Source organism: Oryctolagus cuniculus, chromosome 20 (genome assembly GCF_051225735.1).
Source record: "Oryctolagus cuniculus isolate XC-2025 breed Fujian yellow rabbit chromosome 20, ASM5122573v1, whole genome shotgun sequence".
Taxonomy (NCBI): Eukaryota; Metazoa; Chordata; class Mammalia; order Lagomorpha; family Leporidae; genus Oryctolagus; species Oryctolagus cuniculus.
The window spans coordinates 30,174,926-30,194,169 of record NC_142886.1 but is presented as its reverse complement, the minus strand read 5'-3'; the positions used below and the strand labels follow the sequence as shown (position 1 = coordinate 30,194,169).

At 39.8% G+C, this 19,244-nt stretch overlaps 1 protein-coding gene and 1 long non-coding RNA gene across 50 annotated transcripts in view; one reads left to right on the top strand and one right to left on the bottom strand.

Moving 5' to 3' along the window:
- The window catches only part of LOC149120124 (uncharacterized), a 112,228-nt gene that overhangs the window by 76,137 nt on the left and 16,847 nt on the right, over positions 1 to 19,244 (top strand). Inside the window, exon 4 of one of the 6 annotated variants that reach the window (XR_016226651.1) lies at positions 7,212 to 9,459. The exons of the other annotated variants lie outside the window; for them this stretch is intronic. This is a non-coding gene — a long non-coding RNA (uncharacterized LOC149120124). Of the gene's footprint in view, positions 1 to 7,211; positions 9,460 to 19,244 lie in introns of those variants that run through there. 6 annotated transcript variants of the gene reach the window in all.
- Positions 1,293 to 19,244, bottom strand: part of NRXN3 (neurexin 3) — a 1,793,247-nt gene continuing 1,775,295 nt past the window's right edge. For 22 of the 44 annotated variants that reach the window (XM_017349372.4, XM_017349373.4, XM_051825975.3 and 19 more), the window contains one exon: positions 1,293 to 4,077. In XM_017349372.4, the coding sequence (XP_017204861.1) occupies positions 3,776 to 4,077 (302 nt within the window). In that variant the 3' untranslated portion in view covers positions 1,293 to 3,775. Of the gene's footprint in view, positions 4,702 to 10,794; positions 11,435 to 19,244 lie in introns of those variants that run through there. The other 22 variants (XM_089322450.1, XM_070065303.2, XM_089322452.1 and 19 more) reach the window with 3 other exon arrangements.

The following is a 19,244-nucleotide window of genomic DNA, read 5'->3' as shown; positions in this document are numbered from 1 at the left end:
AGGCAGAGTGGACAGTGAGAGAGAGAGACAGAGAGAAAGGTCTTCCTTTGCCGTTGGTTCACCCTCCAATGGCAGCTGCGGCTGGCGCACCGTGCTGAAATGATGGCAGGAGCCAGGTGCTTCTCCTGGTCTCCCATGAGGTGCAGGGCCCAAGCACTTGGGCCATCCTCCACTGCACTCCCGGGCCACAGCACAGAGCTGGTCTGGAAGAGGGGCAACCGGGACAGAATCTGGTGCCCTGACTGGGACTAGAACCCAGTGTGCCGGTGCTGCAAGGCGGAGGATTAGCCTAGTGAGCCGTGGCGCTGGCTTAGCCATGTGGTTCTTAAGTGCTCCATTTCCTCATCTTTAAAATGAAGACTATACTATCTATCACTCAGATAAACAGATTTCAGAGATAAAAACACTTCACACAGTGCCTGGCACATCGTGAGCATTGACAAATGACGGCTTTACTTAAAGTAAATGATCTGTGACAAGAATCAAAAGAGGACCCTAGCATACCTTGAAATCTCTGAGCCTGGTCTTTTCATTCCCCAAGGTTGTCATGAGTACAACCATTCCACGCGTGAAATCTGAATGCCCACGACTAGTTCTACACACACACACACACATGTATATCTATAGCCGTATTTAAATTCCAATTATCTGGAAACTGTTAACCAACATGTGAATAGAGGACAGAAATTTAGTTAAATCTGTATATTCACAGTGAGTCATAGAGTATCAGGAGGGATTATCCAATTGGCAAAGTAAGTCTATGCCAGAAGATCCGGAGGCATAAGAGATGTGGGAAACATAAGGAGCAGACACTGAATGTTGTAAGTGAAATCCCTAGAAAGCAGGTATTAGGATTCATGTGTCCATGTAAACTTTGCTTTAGAGTAATTACTACTATCATTTACTAATTTCAGTATGCTTGGAGGCTTGGAAGGAAAGCGTCTCAAATTTTCTAGGGCAAAAAGCTTTTCTTTCATATTATTCAAACTTTGTTCATTACAGAAAACATTCAAAAGGTAGCAGACACAATGAAAGACACAGTATGTAATTATCTTTGGCAGAACGTAGTGCCTCTGTAATCTTACCTTTTCCAAAGAGTACTTTTTCTCCCGATTATTCTGAGTTGACAGACAACCCTTAATCCCAGGTCACGACTCAGAATTTTATATAATTAGGAACTGCTTACAATGTTTCTTATCACAGGGAAGTGATAGTTACTAACAGTAGCTGTAAGATCTGACACAGCCCAGTGCAAGATCTTTTCCCAAATGTTAAGAAAATGCATCTTCATACAAGGTTTTGGGAAGAACATTTTATTGCTAAGCATATCCTGAACAAAAATGCAAATATGAAACAAAAGAGAAAAGGCAAAAGAAAAAGCAGTAACGTCACACCGTCATAAAATAACTTCCTTTAGGATCTGCTAATAAAACAACAGGAATATGATAAAAGCTCACATACAGAATGCACATGTTCCCATAAAATCGTCCAAATAGAAACTTACACTAAAAGGAATATAACAAATGTATTTGTACTCAAAGAAAAAATGTAAAGAAAGAAAGCAGGAAATCAGTTCACAAGACCTCAAGACTCCAAGAACAGCAATCTTTTACAGACATCGAGATATAATCAACTTCATATAGGCTGGGCCATGTAGGTTATCTAAAATCGTGCTCTGATATCTTTTTATAGTCCTGTCTTTTTTTTTTATGATAACAAGAAATAAGCTCTTAACACATTGAAATATCAGATGACGAGGAACACCTCTTTCCATACGTATTAGTAAAGGCTACCCCTGTTTCGACTGCACTTTTTGCCCAGGTCTTTAGGATATTTGTTCAAAGTCAAATATTCATGCAACTTACAAAGACCAGCAAGAGTAGATTTCTAAATCTAAACAGCTGATTTTCATCTGTACAAAAGAAACCGTATGTATCTGACCTTGCAGAAGACACAACTCTGGTTTGTGTGAATACTTGTCTAGCTTTGTCTCTTGCTTTTCAGGTCACTATGGCCACACAACCAATTTGTTTTTTCTGTACATTGTTTCCTCTTTACAAAATGAAAAAGACAACTGGAATACAAACCAAGCAAACTGAAATAAACATACAGAAAGGAAATAACAGTTCTTAAAGCAGTCTATACATAGATGACTAAGGAATTATACCAGCAAAAATGTAGTAAAATATGTAAACAAAATCTGAGAAGATTCTTTTTAATTCTCATTGACAGTTAACTGTGACAAAACAAAAACTCACACTTTCTTCACATTGTTAAGGTTTGCTTTTTTGTGGTTTTGTCATTTTCTTTTAAAACAAAATTCTCATTCCACTTCAAGACTTGAACAGATTTCCTGTGTCAGTCACCCCATCAGACATACCATGATAAATATATCTGTATATATATATTATTTATATATATATTATACTATTAAATTCCTTTTTGTTTGTGTGTCACAGCAGCTTTATTCATTTAGTTATTTGTTTTTAAAAAAGATGGGTGCAGGGAGAAGTGAGCACATGGAAGGGCAGCGTTCTCCGTAAGTGGCAGGCTACAAAATTAAACCACTATGGAAACCATTGTCTTGTCGGGGGCGGGGAAAGAACTATGGATGCTGCACTGTGTCATGAGATGTTTGGCTTGAGTGACCCTTTGCGGTTCCATCACGGGTTGAATTCTCCTTTTGTCTGCTCTGATTAGTCAGCAGAGTCTGGTGTGGTCTTTTTTGGTGTTATTATTTACATGCATTTCAATCAGTTGTAGGTCCAGCCCACCCCACTTTCCCTTTCCCTAGGAAAGGCTCTGCTGTAGTTCGTGGGGGCCCTCCCCTCGCATCCACCGTGGCTGGGTTAATGGACAGGAACAGTATGATTAAGTCAAGCCAATAGCTCTGATAAAGACCAGCCCTAAACCCACCTGGTGAGGGTTTGGGTGGAAAACTGTGAAATTAGATCCTTGGGGACCAGCTTTTGAAATCAAGAGTATCTTCCTATGTGTTCAACAAAGCATCTTACAGGAAACAAACAACGGATTATAGAGACACCACGACCTGATATGTAGGGTGAACACCACAGTAGCTTTTGAGTTCATATGGCAAATTAGTCTCTCTGAGTGTTTTTCTCTTCTTCTTAACTTTATGTGCAGTCATTCTCAAAAAAATAAACAGAAACCCAAAAGCCATTTTTCCCCTCAGATCTTGAAAAGTTACACGCACACTGGCCAGAACCAGATAAGGGTTGTGTGTGGGTTTTTTTTTTTTTTATTTTATTTTACTTCATTTTTGTTATTTTTTTAAAATTTTTTCTTGTCTGCTTTTTTTTTTAATTTTTACATAATGAAACAGAAAAAGAAAACATTGTTACAGTCAAGCTTCACAAACATTACAGACCCACTTGGAGTTATGGGGACAAGTGAGCCATGAAGTCTTGTACCTTTTGTAAAAGGTCCTCGTGAGAAGGAAGACTCCCAGTCCGGGAACGTGGAGGAGCCAGGGGCTTGCTCCAGAGCGCTAAGTGTGTGCTTTATGTTACAGCAGGGCGGAAAGAACAGTCTCCCAGCCACGGCTGCAACATCGCAGCCCTGGCTGCCCTTGATAGAGATAGACACCTCTGTGAGTGCGTCCTGGTAAAAATGGTTTTCCCCACCAAAGTCCTGGTATACCCCGTCTCACAGTTAGAACAGTTCTGACATCTGTGAAGTGTCACGGCCGAAGTACGCGCGTCTAGAGGGAGAAATACCGCTGGTGTCGATGCATCTCTCCTCGGTGCCGTCAGGGTTACACGTAATACTCCTTGTCCTTGTTTTTCTGTTTCTTGTGGCCGCCCTTGGAGCTCTGCTGCTTCTCTTTCATGAGCGTGCCGTTGCTCTGGGCTGAGTTGCTGATGTAGTTCCGCGTCTCGTCCACTTGATAGGACCCCTCGTCCCTGTTCCTGTACTTGTACATGGCGTACAGGAGGATCAAGATGCAGAGGGCGGCAGCAGCCACAATGCCGACGACCATCCCTGTTGTACTGCTCGACTCCCGGATCACCTCTGAGGCCCCCGGAACCCGTCGGATTCCCGGCTCCGTGGGGTTTGCTGTGGGCACATTACGGAACATGGGGGAAGTAATTAGTGGGTTCTTCAGTTTGGTGCTGTCTAGCTCATAGGCAGTGGGCAACGGAAGCAAGACTACGTCAGGCTGGGGTTTGAGATCACGGTTATTCATTTTGCCAGCTGGCAATTTGGGCACCATCCCAGACGAGGAGGAAGCTGTGAAGCGGATCAGCTCAGGGGACAAAGATGTGGTAGTAGTCCTACTAGTTTCGGAGACTTTGTTAGGTCTAAAGTCCTTGGATTCCCACTTGGGCGCATGTGCTTTGTAGCCACCTTCGAAGATTGAAGTGGAAAGACTCTTATCTGTTACCAAGGAGAAGGTGGTGTAAAAATCTTCATCATCAGTAGGGGGCAGGTTAGAGTCAAAGGTTTCCCCTGAGCCATACCCAGATATCACCAAGCCATCATCATCACAACCATCGCTGCCTTGGTCCGACAGGCAAGGTAACCCCGCCTCAGAGGTCATGGACAGGGAATCTTTGGTGGTCTCAATAATGGTGAGGAGGGGGCGAAAGGTAGGGGGGAGAGTAATGGAAGGTGCACGAGTAGCAATAGGAGGGGTAGCTAAAGGGTCTTCTACAAGAAGAGGAATAACTAATTCACCTCCTGGGATTGAAAAGAAAAAGAAAAACAGAGTTAGTACAGTCATCCACACAATTCGCAAGCCCTCTCCTTGAATGGCATTCTTAGGTTACCCCTCAGGGATCGTCATCCCGCAGCCGGGACCCACGTATGATTATCTTTGGGGGTAGCCTCATCACTGCCGGCTGATTGAGAGCCCATTAGTTGCCTCTTGCCACCCAAACCAGACTTCCTTGAATCAGGGGTTTACATTGTCAAGATACTCTCAAGTAATTATTTAGATAGAATTCAAATATGTTGTTTCCAGGATCTGCTTATGGGATGATGACATTTCATTAATTGGGTTGCTAGAAATACTGGCTATCATACTTGTGTGTGGGAACATTCTCACATGTGCCTAATTTATGATTAATGTGCTTGTAACATCCATGTTGCCTTCTTGGGAGTCTACTTAACAACCTATTCTCCTTGTCAGTGACAAAAAGATCAAGGGCATAAAGGACCTACAGTCTTTACTTAGTATAAGCTAAGTGACAGACAACCTCCAATAGTTAAAAAGTTGTTTGAACAAACCCATTTTGACTTTGCTTTTCTAGAAAGTCCCCTATTAAATGACAGCTTGCCTCATGTTATAACATAGGTTTATGCATTGACTTGTTTTTTTTCTTGCTGTTTGGAGCACACACTGAGATGGAAGGTAGATTTTAAAGAGACTCAATGTAGCTACCCCTGATGTGCAGGATGCTTACTTTTAGATTCAGAAATACTCACTCAGCAAAGTGAGTTCTTTAAGACTAGTGATTGTTAACTCCGGGGGCAAAAGTAAGTTTCCTTATCCAGACCCACATCCATGCCTTTGTAAATATGTGGAGAAAGGCAGGAAAGAGAGTTCAGGATAGTTCATGAGAGCACTACTCCTTGCAAATCACGGATGCCACAGATACTTGGCGGTGAGTATTGTTCCCTTAACTGTAAGGCTATGATGTCCAAGGGTCTTTGCACAATGTCATTTTCCATGCAGATGAAGAATCTCGAAAAGCCGCAGTTGCAGTCTTTTCATGAACTTTAATCCAGAAAAGTTTATTCCATCTTCAAACAACTGTCTAGCAGTATATAACATGTTGTTGCGGGCTGCCCCGGTTGATCAAAATGTTGCAATTCCACAATGTTATTATTGAATGCTTCTTTCCTTGCTGTCCTGAGTTCTCCATTTAGTAGTAACTTGACTGTGATGTAATTGTCAGTATGTGAGCATCTGTTTGAATTAATATAGACTTCCAGGGTTCTAGCTTTAGAGATGGATTCACGTACCAGTTTTCCATACTGTATATCTTTAGAAACTCTCTACTCCTCAGTTGGAACTGCTGCATCTACATTGTCCAAGTTTCAGGTGTGGTGCCTCTTGAGAACACAGCTATTGCACTCTATGAAAACAGCGGAGAAGCACTGTTGGCCCCCACACAACTTTTCCTGCCTGTCTGTTGAGCCATTAACTGTGTGTTACTCGGAAGGAGCCCGAGTTGGGGAGGAAGGTGCTAATGTCTGCAGTTTGTATCCTTTGGAAGGCAAGGGATGACAGAGCACGGTACTGTCATCTCTGGCCTGTGAAACTGTGCTCTGTACTGGATTTCTATCCTGGTTCTCAGAGCTTGAAACTGAGCAAAATGGTCTTTGCAGATTGGCCAAAGCTTCAGACCTGATCTCGTGGGCCAGCGTGCATTTTTTCAACATTTTGAACATATATAATTCATACACCTTGCAACTTATCGAATGCATAATTTACACACTGTTGCTAGTGTTCATAAATGGGATTTGAGTGCGGTTCCCTAAATACTAACCCTGAGAGAACTTTTTTCCCTGATTCTTCCGACAGGAGGGCCGCCCGTGGTGTATTTAGGATGATACAGAGGACAGGGAAGTGTTTGAGTAATCAGAGAGCAGACATGAAGGCCCAAGGCCTGTGCTGTCGGTCTGAAGATTAACTAGGGATTTCTCAGGAATGCTTTTGCTTTCTATTCAGAGAACGAGACAGGATTTATTTTTATACCCAGTTTGACTGCAATGAAGGTTTGGCATGACACATGTACCACAGGTCATCTGTCTTTATTACATTGACAGAAGTAAACCCCAACTGGAGTAAGGAAATTGGATTAACAGATAAGAAATAACTGATTGATAGGAAGAAAAGAGCTAGGATAAAATGGAAAGGCAAACCATCTGGTAGGATGCCCATGTGCCTTTAAGTGAAAGTAAGACCACTGTCTTCACGGTGCCAGCGCTGTGGCAAGTAGTTGCAATTTTAGTGTACCATCTGTAGCAGCCAACTGGAGCCTTGAATTGGCCTGTTTTTAAATTTGGTTTGTTTTTTCTCTTTACAATCCTAGCTATCACTTCAGCTTTGTTGTTTAAAAATCTACAAACTGCTCACTCTGCAGTTGAATGACTCCACTTTATTTTGCTATTCTCCTTTCATTCAACACCCTAATATAAGCATCTCTCATGGTTTTTTTTTGTTTTTTTTTTTTTTTTTTAAGGAAAACCATTCTTATCGAAATGGTACGGAGTGAGGACTCTGAAGTACAGAGCCTGGAGCAGGCTCGTGAATTCTAAAGTGAAGGGAAATGAGTTTATTTTAAAACTCAAATGATGTAAATGCTATTATGGATTTTAGTACTTATCTTCAGTGGGCATTTTGTTAGTAGTCCTGGTGGCGGTGATACAAATGATAATTGATGTCCTCTGTTAGGAAAATTGGGACTCCACTTATGCTGGCCTCTAAGTAATAAAATTGTAGGGTCTGTTATGACCTCACATTCCTGGCTTTTGAAGGAATGCAAGGGTACCTTTAGTGTGCAATGAAGCCACTGGGATGCAGGGGTCATTGTTGGGAATCAGAAATTATGTGGAAATTTTTAGATGATTGTAAACATGACATCTGCCTAGGACAGGTGTATGAATTGGGATGTATAACCCATTTTAATATCAACTCTGTCTTTAACAGTGTGCCATCAGCCCTTCATTTGCATGTCATTGCTTTAAACAATACCCTGTAGCAACTCTATATATGGGATTTACATTGTCACAGGTAATGCCTGTGTAGTGCAGAAATGATTTAAGGTCCAGGAGGATGTGCCTAAAACATGCTAATACTGTGCCACTGCGTATGAGGGAGCGGAGCGTCCACAGTGAGTCTTGGGCTAAGACTGTACTGAGAAGTGCAGGGGCCATTTAAAACACTTGTGTAATTCAAAGTAAAAACCCTCAGAATTGTTGGAGCCGCCAAGTTTTTTTTTTGGGTGTCCAAAGATGATGGAGTCCATGAAGAACTGAAAGTATTCATGGCATCGGTGTACAAAGGAGTTACAAAGGATTACAGGCAGAGTGACGCAAAGCTTGCACTCCATCAAAACCCTACTTTCCTCTGTCCTCCCCAGAAGTATCTGCATTCCTTAAAGTTAGCATTTTAACATCAGGAATATGTACACTTCTGACAGCGTTGTGCTTTTCTTTATACTAGTGAGATCACTAGGGATATAAAAGGTCTGTTTTAGCCCTGAAGGCTGCCCTGCTTTTGTTGCTTTATGAGTGTATTTATAGATATATAATTCATGCCTCTAGGGCTGATATCTAGCAAAAGGGGCTCTCTGCCATCGAAAAAGACAGTGTATTAAAAATTTAATAGGACCCTTCTGAACTGTGAGAATGTTGGGGGTGATGGTGAATGTAGCAGGTCATCTAAAAAAGACAAGAGGACCAGCAGGAAGTTTCTCTATGGCTTCAACCTCTGCTTCCTTGGAAATAGAGTCTGAGGAGTCACAGAAGTAACAACACAATGAGTCTGAAGAGCACTGCACTGGGAGAGGACACCATGCTCCAGTTCCTTGAGCTTCTGTTGTGTCTCTCTGGGCTTGTTACCTCATGTGTTACTTGAAATATTCTCATTATGTGCTTGGAAATTCAAACAAAATGGGGAGAAATCATTCTTCCCTCCCACTCTATTAGGCATTCATTGGTACACATTTAGCTATGTGGTGCCATAGAATTAGACACTCAGAGCGCATAAAGATGCCCAAGCTCATCACCACGAAATTGCTCTTCCTCCACTACCAGAAAAAATGGTCACAGACAAACATGGCAAGTACCTGTGGAGAAAATAGAGACAGACTCAAGTATTTCATAGGGGCTTAGCTTACATGTTAACATGATGGGTATTTCTAAGTTGGGCATTTCTAGTACCCTGCCCACCCAGAAGCAAATGGTATTTGGGAAATGGGTTTGATTTTAAAAAGCTACAGTTTCCTTTTATCATCCTAGGGCAAGCTGTGATGAGCCACATTACCCTGACAGGATGATCCATTGTCAAAGCACAAGCCACAAAGTGCGGACTTTCATTTGCTTGTTGACAAAGAGTTTTGCCTTGGAAGTCACTCAAAGTCAGGGTAGCATCAGATTTATGTTGCTTCAGAGCCCTATGACTTTGTTCAAAATTCTTAACCTCCATAAAGTGGTAATGACATGGACTATCTTGCATTAATATTAAAGTATATAATGCATGTTAAGTATTTAGCACAGTGATTTTTGCTCCTAACAAATATTAGTTTCTAATACTGTCTCTATCACTATCTATGACTTCCAAACACCTAAATTATTAACCACTGTCTTCTGACTCATTTTTATGTAATGGCCTCATCCTACATGATGTCAATAATTAAGGTTATTTTACATGGAGCATTTGAAAGCATATCTAATTAATTAAAAGACCATTTTTTTTATAAAAGAAAACTCTTTGCTACATTTACTTGGACCGTTTTCAGCAAAAATTAAACCTTGAAATGCAATTAGATAAAATAATACTCCATTTAGGAAATTCTTAGTTTTAGTTTTGAAATATTACCCAACATGCCAAACAGTGCACAATCTCATCAACTGAGCTAGAGAGACCATTCACTGAAACAGCTGACTTGGAAACACACCATTATTCAATATCTACTTTGATATCAGTGTTACCTGAAGCTGTTACTGAAATATTAATGATTTTCCTTAGTACATGTGTAGTTCTTACCCATCTTAGGTTTCCCGAAGTGTGGAAGGCATCACAAGGTCAAACTTTAAGGTCAAGGCATCTCGTCCTAGAGTTACACCCAGTGGCAGTACCTACCTGAAATATTTCCTAAATAAAAGCTTAGATGTGGAAATGAATCTTAGAAGCCTTATAAAGCTTACCTGATTGAACCCTTGAGAAAAATGGCAACTATTAATAGGAAGGGAAAAGGAGAGAGAGAGAGAGAGAGAGAGAGAGAAAAAATGTATGGTTTTCTGTGTGTGTGTGTGTCTTTTTCCAGAAGTTAGTTTTATACACTGGAAGGCATCAATATCTGAGACCATCACTCAAATCACCTGGGATTCTTTATGTGTTTATTCTCAGTAAAATGGATTGTGTATCCTGTGGTGATGGTGTAATCCTGGTAACCATACTACCATAGTCACTTGAGAGTACCTTATTTCCCCTTGGCTGATGGAAAATAAAATAAAGCACTGGTGTCCCGGAATGCTTTCGAAAGAATTAAATAAGCATGCAATTAGTTCTGATAACATTTGGACCTAAGTCAACTCATTATCTTCTGGGCTACACCCCTTCCACAGGCTGTAACTAGTTTTAATATCCCACTGTGGAGTCTGCCAACACTTTAAAGACTTTATAAGAGTTCAGGCAAAGAGGCCAGGCTTTCTTGGAGTACAAAGACAATGTCTACCAACTTTTATACCAAGAGTAAATTCACATTGATTATTAGAAGCAGTTCGACACAAAATACAGCAGTGAAAAATAAGCAAATAAACATAAAAAAATACTCAATATAGTTTTCAAAATCATAGTAGGAAATAAAATCAACTTTAAAGTGAAAGTAAGCTGAGGACAGGAGTCAGTACGAGAGCAAACAGCAGCAAGGCATTCACAATAGAGGTACAGGCAGAAAAGTAAAAGCAAATAAAAAGAGCCACTGTTAGAAAACAAAGAAAGAAATCATTTCCATATAGGCAAAAAAATTAAAACGATTACCGTATTAATTTATAGTCAACTTACATCAACAAATTGCCCGCATGTTTTTTGGCATGAAAGAAAAATTTACAAAAGAAAGTTGTGTAAGAATGCTCTTGGACAAGTAGAATTGCCACATTCTTGTAACTTGCTTTTTTTTTTGTTGTCATTACTTAAAAAACTTTTGAGCAAAATGTCTAATTTTTCAAATAGAATAATTTACAACAGAGGATGATACAGGGAGGTGACAACACATACATCCACACCACATAACATGAAAAGAAAAAAAAATCTGCACTTCAGGAAAGTTTTACTTGAGGGGGCTTGGGACGGCATTGAATTGAATTTACAATAATTCCAATTGTTATGATTGAAAAATGAAAAAAACTGTGTACTTTTATAATTTGCTTTTTTTTTTAAAAAGTCTGTTTCTAAAGGGGTTTGATTGAATTTCTGCATTAGTATAGATTTTCAGATATATATTTAAATATTTTGCCCTTTTGACAAATTTTAGACTTTCAAAGGGAATGGATGACAGCACATAAATTTTAACAATGCTAAAGAAAGGGGGAGTATGGGAAGGGAAGATGCAGAGAGGGGCGGGCGGCATCTATGAGTGTACTACACAGGAGATGAAGATGATGGGAGTAAAAGTGTAAGTGAGTCGCCATGTCCATGTAAGGGCGGCGCGGAGTGATCTAGCTGCATTAGAGCTTCTGGCTGTAAGGAAGGGATGGGCAATATACAAAAACAAATGAGCCTACACATGCCCATCTATGGAAATAAAGAACAGAACTCTAACACTGACAATCTCACACACCCTAAGCTGCAACTTCTTCAACATGCAATTACTCCAAATATCATTACAGTTTCATCAAAGTTTTATAAATTGTACATTCAGTTTAATGTTTTCCTACTAATAGTAGCCAAATAGATCAAATAATAATAATACCAATAATCATGATCAAAAGCAAAAACAAGGGGACTAGATATAGGCATTCAAGTTGAACAACTTCACCGGCAGCGACACAGCCCCATCTGTATCATGGGTATTGCTTTATTGGGGGAGGAGCAGTTTAGAGAGCTTCACAGGTGGTTCAAAGGGGATTCCGCATAGGGCACACCCACGCTGGGTTGCTAACTGCATTCCTATAGGGAAGTGGGACTATCCGCATGGCATCATCCACCTTCCCCAAGCCAGCCATACTACATGAGCCCACTGTAACTGGAAAGATGGGGCTGTGTGGATTCTGCAGCTGAAGTTGTTCCACATTTAAAGAGGGAGTAGGGGGAAATTGCATGAAACAATTCATAACTTTTTCTCATAATTTTGGATAAAAATCTAAAGATCTAGCAATTCAAGAGAAACATTGATATATATAAATATAATACAAAAAGCACTTAATTCTCAAACAAGGGAGAAAAGTAAAAAAAAAAATTAAAGCAAAATAGAACTTAACACACTCTCAGAGATGAACAACCAGATGCACACTCTGCAAAGGCACAGACAGAGCCGCCTGGGGACACGTTATTTTGCTTCACTTTTTCTGGCTTGTTGATTCCCCTTTTTGGTGATTGTCAAAATTAAAAACAAATTTTGATTTTTTTTTTTCAAGAACAATGATGAATTTTTTTTATTTCATAAAAATAAAAAGGGCGTGCAGTCTGGATGTACGTCATAAGTAGACATTTACAAGGGAAGAAAGTGGCTAGACTGATAAATGCGTTATTGTCTATGCTCTTTTAACTGGAAAAAGGTTAACTACTGAACACATGCTTAAAGTAAGTTGCATTTAGGGAAATTAGGAAAACAGAATGACAAGCTAGGGTTAGGGAAGGTCAGCAGGACAAAAATCACTTTGGGACTGGGAGGAAGGTATTGTGTTTTGCTTCATGCCTTTCCAGTAGCAGGGAAGGACATCTCAGTTATTAGGAAACTGTATGTGTGTGGTGGGCACTCAAAAGACGTCTGAAGTGGCAGACATGGAGATTATAATAGCTATGAGTCTACCGGTTGTACTGTAGGAAACGTATCCCGTGTTAACGTCAGAGACTTAGAAGGTGTATTTCTCAGAGATAGAGAGATGATAATTAAGAGTGTTCTTGGGTTTCACCAAAGTGACAAGTCATCATTGATGATAACATGGTATTACAAGGAGCCTCATACATGGAGGAATAGCCAGTATATTTTAAAGTAATGGTGGCCATCCCCCTCTGCACTCCAAAGAGCACAGTAACTGTAAACCATAAAATCCAGAAATGAGTATGGATTATTAAGAGCCTATTAGGGTGTTCTGTGCCAGTCATGGAGAGACCGTTGTAGGAAACAGAATGCTTCATTCAATCTGTGCTGAGAAAGAAGTGTGTACAGAGAGGGAAATACTGAAAAAAAGACATGGGGAAGGAGTTTTTAGAAATGGCCTCAGCCTCTACTGGAAGAGATCGCTTGAATTAAATTGACTACTACATCCCTGTGAGAACACTAGTGGTCAACCAAGGGCTGGGAAACCCAGGTAGGCAAACCACAAAGGCAAGACACTTGAGAACACCTGTTTCTGCATGCCAATTCCAACTACCCCTAAGAACTCTATTGGGTGACTGACAAATAGCATGAATTTGGAGAAAGATTCTGAATTTTGCCCCTGCTGGGACGCCCCTTTTATTATTTTATTTTTTTGAAATAATTACAGTAATGTGTCCCCATGGTTCAGTCCGTACCAAGATTTTTAGTCTCTGGTTTAATAATGTTAATCGTTATTCTGGGAACTTCACAAAGGGTAGCTGGAAAGTTTTAGGAGACAGAAGACATCCCAATCGTGTGGGGGCAGAAACCCTTGTTGCCATTGCTTTTTTTTTTTTTTTTTTTTTTTTAAGGAATTTAAGATTGAATTATATTGTATGGAAACAGCCTATAAATGCTCCTATGGTCTCACAAGGCATCAGATGACTTCTGTAGAGCAAAGTTAGTGTTGATGATGCACACAGGGATGCTCTTTGTTTCACAGAAAACAGTAGGAAACATAACTCCCCTGAGAGTGAGAGTAAGACGCTTCGAGGTGTGCCTACTCCCCCATAATGGGAGCTGTTCTTAGGAAGATTAACATTTTGAGCCTCTTAAGGTTTCTGCTGAGTACGTATTCAAAATTACCTGTTGTAAAACTCTTAGAAGTAGACCACCACTTGAATTCTGGAAAGCACTGCTTTAAACAACTGAACATCACGAAGTTGACACTTTGCAAATAACTTACGTATTTTTTAAAAATCCATGGAAGCACTAGTTTCAATTAAAGCCAACACAGCCTGAATGTAGTGCATTTATGAGCATTTTTTACAATGTAAGTCCATTAGGCTACATACACAAAGCTTGTATGGTCTCTTAAAATATAAAATCAAAATGTTAATAGTTCATCATCATGTCACAGCTTCATTTTCATCATTCATTAATTATAATTTTCATGAACTTCATGAGTGTATATCTATACAGGGAATTAGGAATGCACTGGAGTTATGGTTGTCATTGAGAGAAACACAATTTGGTAAGAAATAGCATATTTCCATATAGCCATTTTTATCCCATCACATCATAATAGCCTTGTCTGAATGTAAAATCAATCTTTATAAAACATGAAATGCAATAAATAGAATTACACTGTTCAAAATTCATCTTCAGGGGTTGACTTGTTTTGAGGAAATAATTTTGCAAACTATTTGGGGTTAAGCTTGAAAAGCCCAAACATACACTCGAGTTGCAATTTCAATATCTGCGGGAAAATGGGTCCTGCTTGCTAGCCGACATTGTCTTCAGTTGTGTAAGAAAGGTCAAGAGCAAGGCCCAAATGAATTAATCTGCATAACAATAAGTATTTTATATTTCTCAGGGAAAATCTCAGTTGACGATGGGAGAGGAAAGACTGGACAAGTTACAAACAGGGAAGCTAAGGAAGGATTTGGGAGAACAAACACTTGATCGGGATTTTTAATATTTCTGCAAGCGATATCTTTCCCCCTTAGCAAGTGTACAAGTGCATTTTCACTGGTGGATTGTATGTGTCCCTGAAGTGAAGGGAAGGGTTCTTCTGCAAGAACCAGGGGTTCCGTTCTGCAGCAGTTTGATTTGCAGTGAGGAAGGCGCCTCTGGGGTTGTGAGGATAAGTGAGCTCTGTATCTCTGAGGGCACTTCAAAAAGTTTATGGAGAATAGACCCGAGTTTGTTTCAGTGCAAACGAGTTGAAATCCCTTTGTCATTTCTGCATGACAATGTATTGTCAATGAGCATTCTGAAAAGCCCTCATACTTTGGCTTCTCACAGCCTCTTCCCCAGACATATGGCTGTTCAGAGAAGAGGAGAAGGAACCTATGTGTTTGTAAATTTAAAGAATAATGATTTTCTTTGCTGACTACAGATAACCCAAGTCACAAGTTCAGATACTGTGTCTCAACTCAGTTTCCAGACCTAATTACAAAACTGAAATCTCAAGACGGAAAAGAGAGCCCAGGACATGATCAATCTCCAGGTGTAGCAGTGCTTCTGTATTAATGATTTGTTTGCCCAATGCACACTGATTTTTTCAAGTGTCAGAAGGTGAATAAGAATGCATGAAATATTATAAAGGGCACTATTAGATTTTAAACACTGGTAAAACAGAATCGTTCAATCTGGAAGGACTTGAAGTCAGTGGTTTGATTCCCAAGCATTAACTTGGGTCTGTAATTTTATCTTAAGGTCTCCATCCTTCTTTGTGCCCATATTATCCCATGTATGGATTGCTAATGAAATTGAAATACCTGTCAATTGCACTTAATTTATTTTTTTGTCTCAACTACACCCCAAGAAACTTTAAGAAAAGATAGTAAGAGCTAGAATCTGGTAATCATTACAATGAGTGCTGAATGAACAAATATACTGAATTGCTTACATTTTTACCCCAGTGCTAGCCTACAGCTTTCATTAAGGCATTACAATCACACACGGCTACAATGACTCACCTTGAGCCAGAAGCCTCTTAGCAGGAAAGAATTGTATGGTTAGGAGACCTAAGTTTCTGGTATTCATTGTACAGCACAGTTGCTTGCTAAGATGTTGAACAGATCTGTTAATCCCTTTGAGTTTTGTTTCCTCATGTGTCCTATGGAGATGATAACTCTGGTCAACTAACCTACCTCACAGGGTAGGTTTGCATATCGAATGAGATTTGGAGTGTGAAAGGGCTTCTAGATTCTAAAAGGCTATGCTAATGTTTGTTACTTTGGTCTTCCAAGACTAATAGCCATTTCAGATTCAACACAGGAGGCTGAGTCCCAGGCAATTGAAATCAGCTGTATTTCCAGTGTGATCAACTTGGAGTATCTGCTTTAGCATCAGGCAAATAAGAATACCTTCCATCCCTAATATTAATCCAAATCATCCTTATTACTACTTTCTAATCCCTATCCGCATCCCTAATGATGCTAACTTCCTAAATGTTGAATACTGCAATATCACTGCATTCTTCTGGTGGGTTTTTCGGACATGTTTCCATAAGAATTTATTCATTCTGTGGTGAGAAAACAGACCTGAGTGGGGACGGGAGCAGTTTCTTCCTTCTACATATCAAACTCTGTGATTTGAGACTTTTCCTGCACCTCAACCCATGGAGTCTGACTTTTCTCATTTATAGAATACTGAAGACTTATGTCCTAACTCATAAATGCATGTCATATGTTAGAACACTTTGGAAACTATAAAATATTCAACTAAAAGGTAAAAAGTTGCCACTAGCTACATTCTACAAGCTTAGCAGTGCTCTGTGTTACAAAAGAGACCAAAGGGAATGTTGGCAGAGGGGAAAAATCTCAGTAAATCCCTTGGAAACACATAGCCAGAGGACATTAGAACTGTGGAGTAGGACAAGGACGTGAGTGAACACAGGACGAAGGCAGTGTTTCAGTTCCTTTCTCCCGAAAGTGTTCATTCTAACTAAGATGCACGAAAGGGAGAACCTACAGGAATTACCGTTCTTCTCTTTTTGTTTTAATGCTAATCAGGTATCAGTGTTAGAAAGCTTTCCTTCACCAAGGGTAATTAGAAGATCCTGGATGCACAGGTTGAATCTTTATGCCTTTACTTTAAAAATGTCTACTGCATAGGAGAACACGCTGTTGGTCTTCAGTACCCATGTGTAACAGTGTGTGACACTTTGGAGTTGTGTTTTATGATGTAAATAGCTGTCCTTGCTGAACCTTATTTCTTTAATCAGAGAGACTGTCTTCATAGTGTTCAAAGCTGTCAAAAATTTCCTGTAAAATGTGCATTATGAAAAGGTAATGCATGGATTTCAAATTTCTTGCATCAATAGAAATTTACCTTTAAAGTCAAAGGACATAATATAGCACCTATGTAGTAGGAAAAAGCCTAAAGATCTAAAGTCCTCAACATGAGGACTTTTAGATGGTTTGTTAAATGAGCAGCTAATGGATATGTTCATTTGTCTGACTATAGTAACCATCTTACTATTTATCATATCTCATAACATCATTCTGTATACTATAAATTAAAAGTCAGATCAACTAATCCCGTGTACTCTGCCTGCTGCTCTAGTATCAACACCAAGGTCTCCTTCTGACCCCAGTATCTCTGGTTCTGGCCATATTCAGTACCTTGCCTTCCAGGAAAATGTCTTTCCTTGTTCGTTGCCAGGGTAGCCCCTTGAAGAGATTAGGTCTTATCTATAATTTCCTTCCTTAAAGAGCCTGCCATGACTTCCATAGGAAAGTAGCTACATGCTGATTAACTGACCATCCCCTGGGGAATCCCTGCAGTGTTCATCAGCTGACTCCTTCCCATGTCTTTGTTTATTCCCCTCCTTGAGAGGACAAACTTTTCTCTTGTTGCCCACTGTCCTCAGAGCACAGAGGAGTATTGCCGAGAGAAGGGATTATGCCCTCGATAAACTGAAGACGCCTTGGCAGGGGAGGCCCCTAGATTCTCTTACACAGTCCTGTGTAGCTCCTAGTGTGGTGCTTGGCACACACAAGGCACTGACTAAACGTTTTGTAAATAGACTAAACTATTGAAGCCCTGATTTCTCTATTTGGTTTTCTTCTCTTTGACCCTACTGTAAGCCAGATGGGATTTCTCTGAGTTCCAGTGCAAACTGGATCTCTGCATCCACATTTCGTTTTCAAAAAGAAGACTTCTGAAAACCACATCAGTATCTAATTCATTCTCACTTTCATAAACTGGAACTAGAATGTGTGTTGGAAACCCAGGCTATCTTTTGCTGGGGATGAGATAGAGTATTGTTGATTATCTTGAGGGAAGGAGAGAAGAAGCCAACAATATTACTAATGGGGAGAATGGTGACGAGGACTGTGAAACAGTACTTGTTTAGCTTTGCCTGCTGTGACCCTGCACCCACAGGCAGTACAACTGGGCAGAAGTGGGACCCTTATCCTGAACTGGTGCCCTGACACTTAGTGATGATGTTTACAGGTTACTACGTTATTCAAGAAGGTTTATTTTGCATCTGTTTTCAATAAGAACTCATGTATTCTATCATTAGGACCAAAATTTCGACTGTGCTATTCATGTTGAGATTTCTCTGGATGGTAGCAGCTGGGTTTTCTAACCTACTCCCTCTTCTCAGTGTGGACCTTAAGTTCTCTAAGTTACCCATAGGAAATACAGGAGTTTGATCTCATACTATAATAAACCTCTACAAATTTCAGCAACATTCTCTCTTACTCTAAAATCTGTATTCATTGCAAGGAATGTACAGTGCTCATAAAACCAATACTACCAAGGTGTATTTAGAGTCAATTGGTTAATTATAGAAAGATAGTGCTGGGCAAAGAGAATGGAAAAGCTTACCCCAGACTCAAACACTTGACATTGGGATAATATATTATGACTATACAGCTTCTATTTCATGTAACCTGAGCCTCAAGCATCTGGCTGGCTTACAAGACAGGAGTGGACTGCAGAAAGTCTAGGTGGGCAAGATGCACAACCTAAGCTTATTTTTAAGTTTGTAAACGGAACTACTGTGAGCTGGGAAAATTTCTAGTAATTTCAAAAGCTCAATAAATATGGACCTCTATATTAGTTAGAATAGGAACTTAGGAGCAAATGTGCAAGATCAAGGAGTAGACAGCAATTTTCTGGTAAATAGGAATAAAGAGGAAACATATAATTAGGCATAAATTATAATTATATAGTTAAAACACTAAGTAACCAGAAGACTCCTTCTGAAAGGAAATGTTCTTAAGAGTATGAAGAACTTGTTCTCTGCAAGATGTCGTGTTAAGTCCTTCATAGATTTCATTTAATTGAATTATTACAACTGCATTGCTAAACTTGGACTCAAAAAAGCAGCATGCCTGAAATTGTATAACTAAGAAGTTAAGTAGCTAAGACTGTACCTAGTTGTATATGAGGGTTATCTCTAACAATGGAATTAAGGGAATGGAATTAAGTTTTTTGTTGGCAAAAAAAAGAGAAGCAGGTGTTGGGATGCAGCGGATTGAGCTACCATTTCATAGATGACATCCC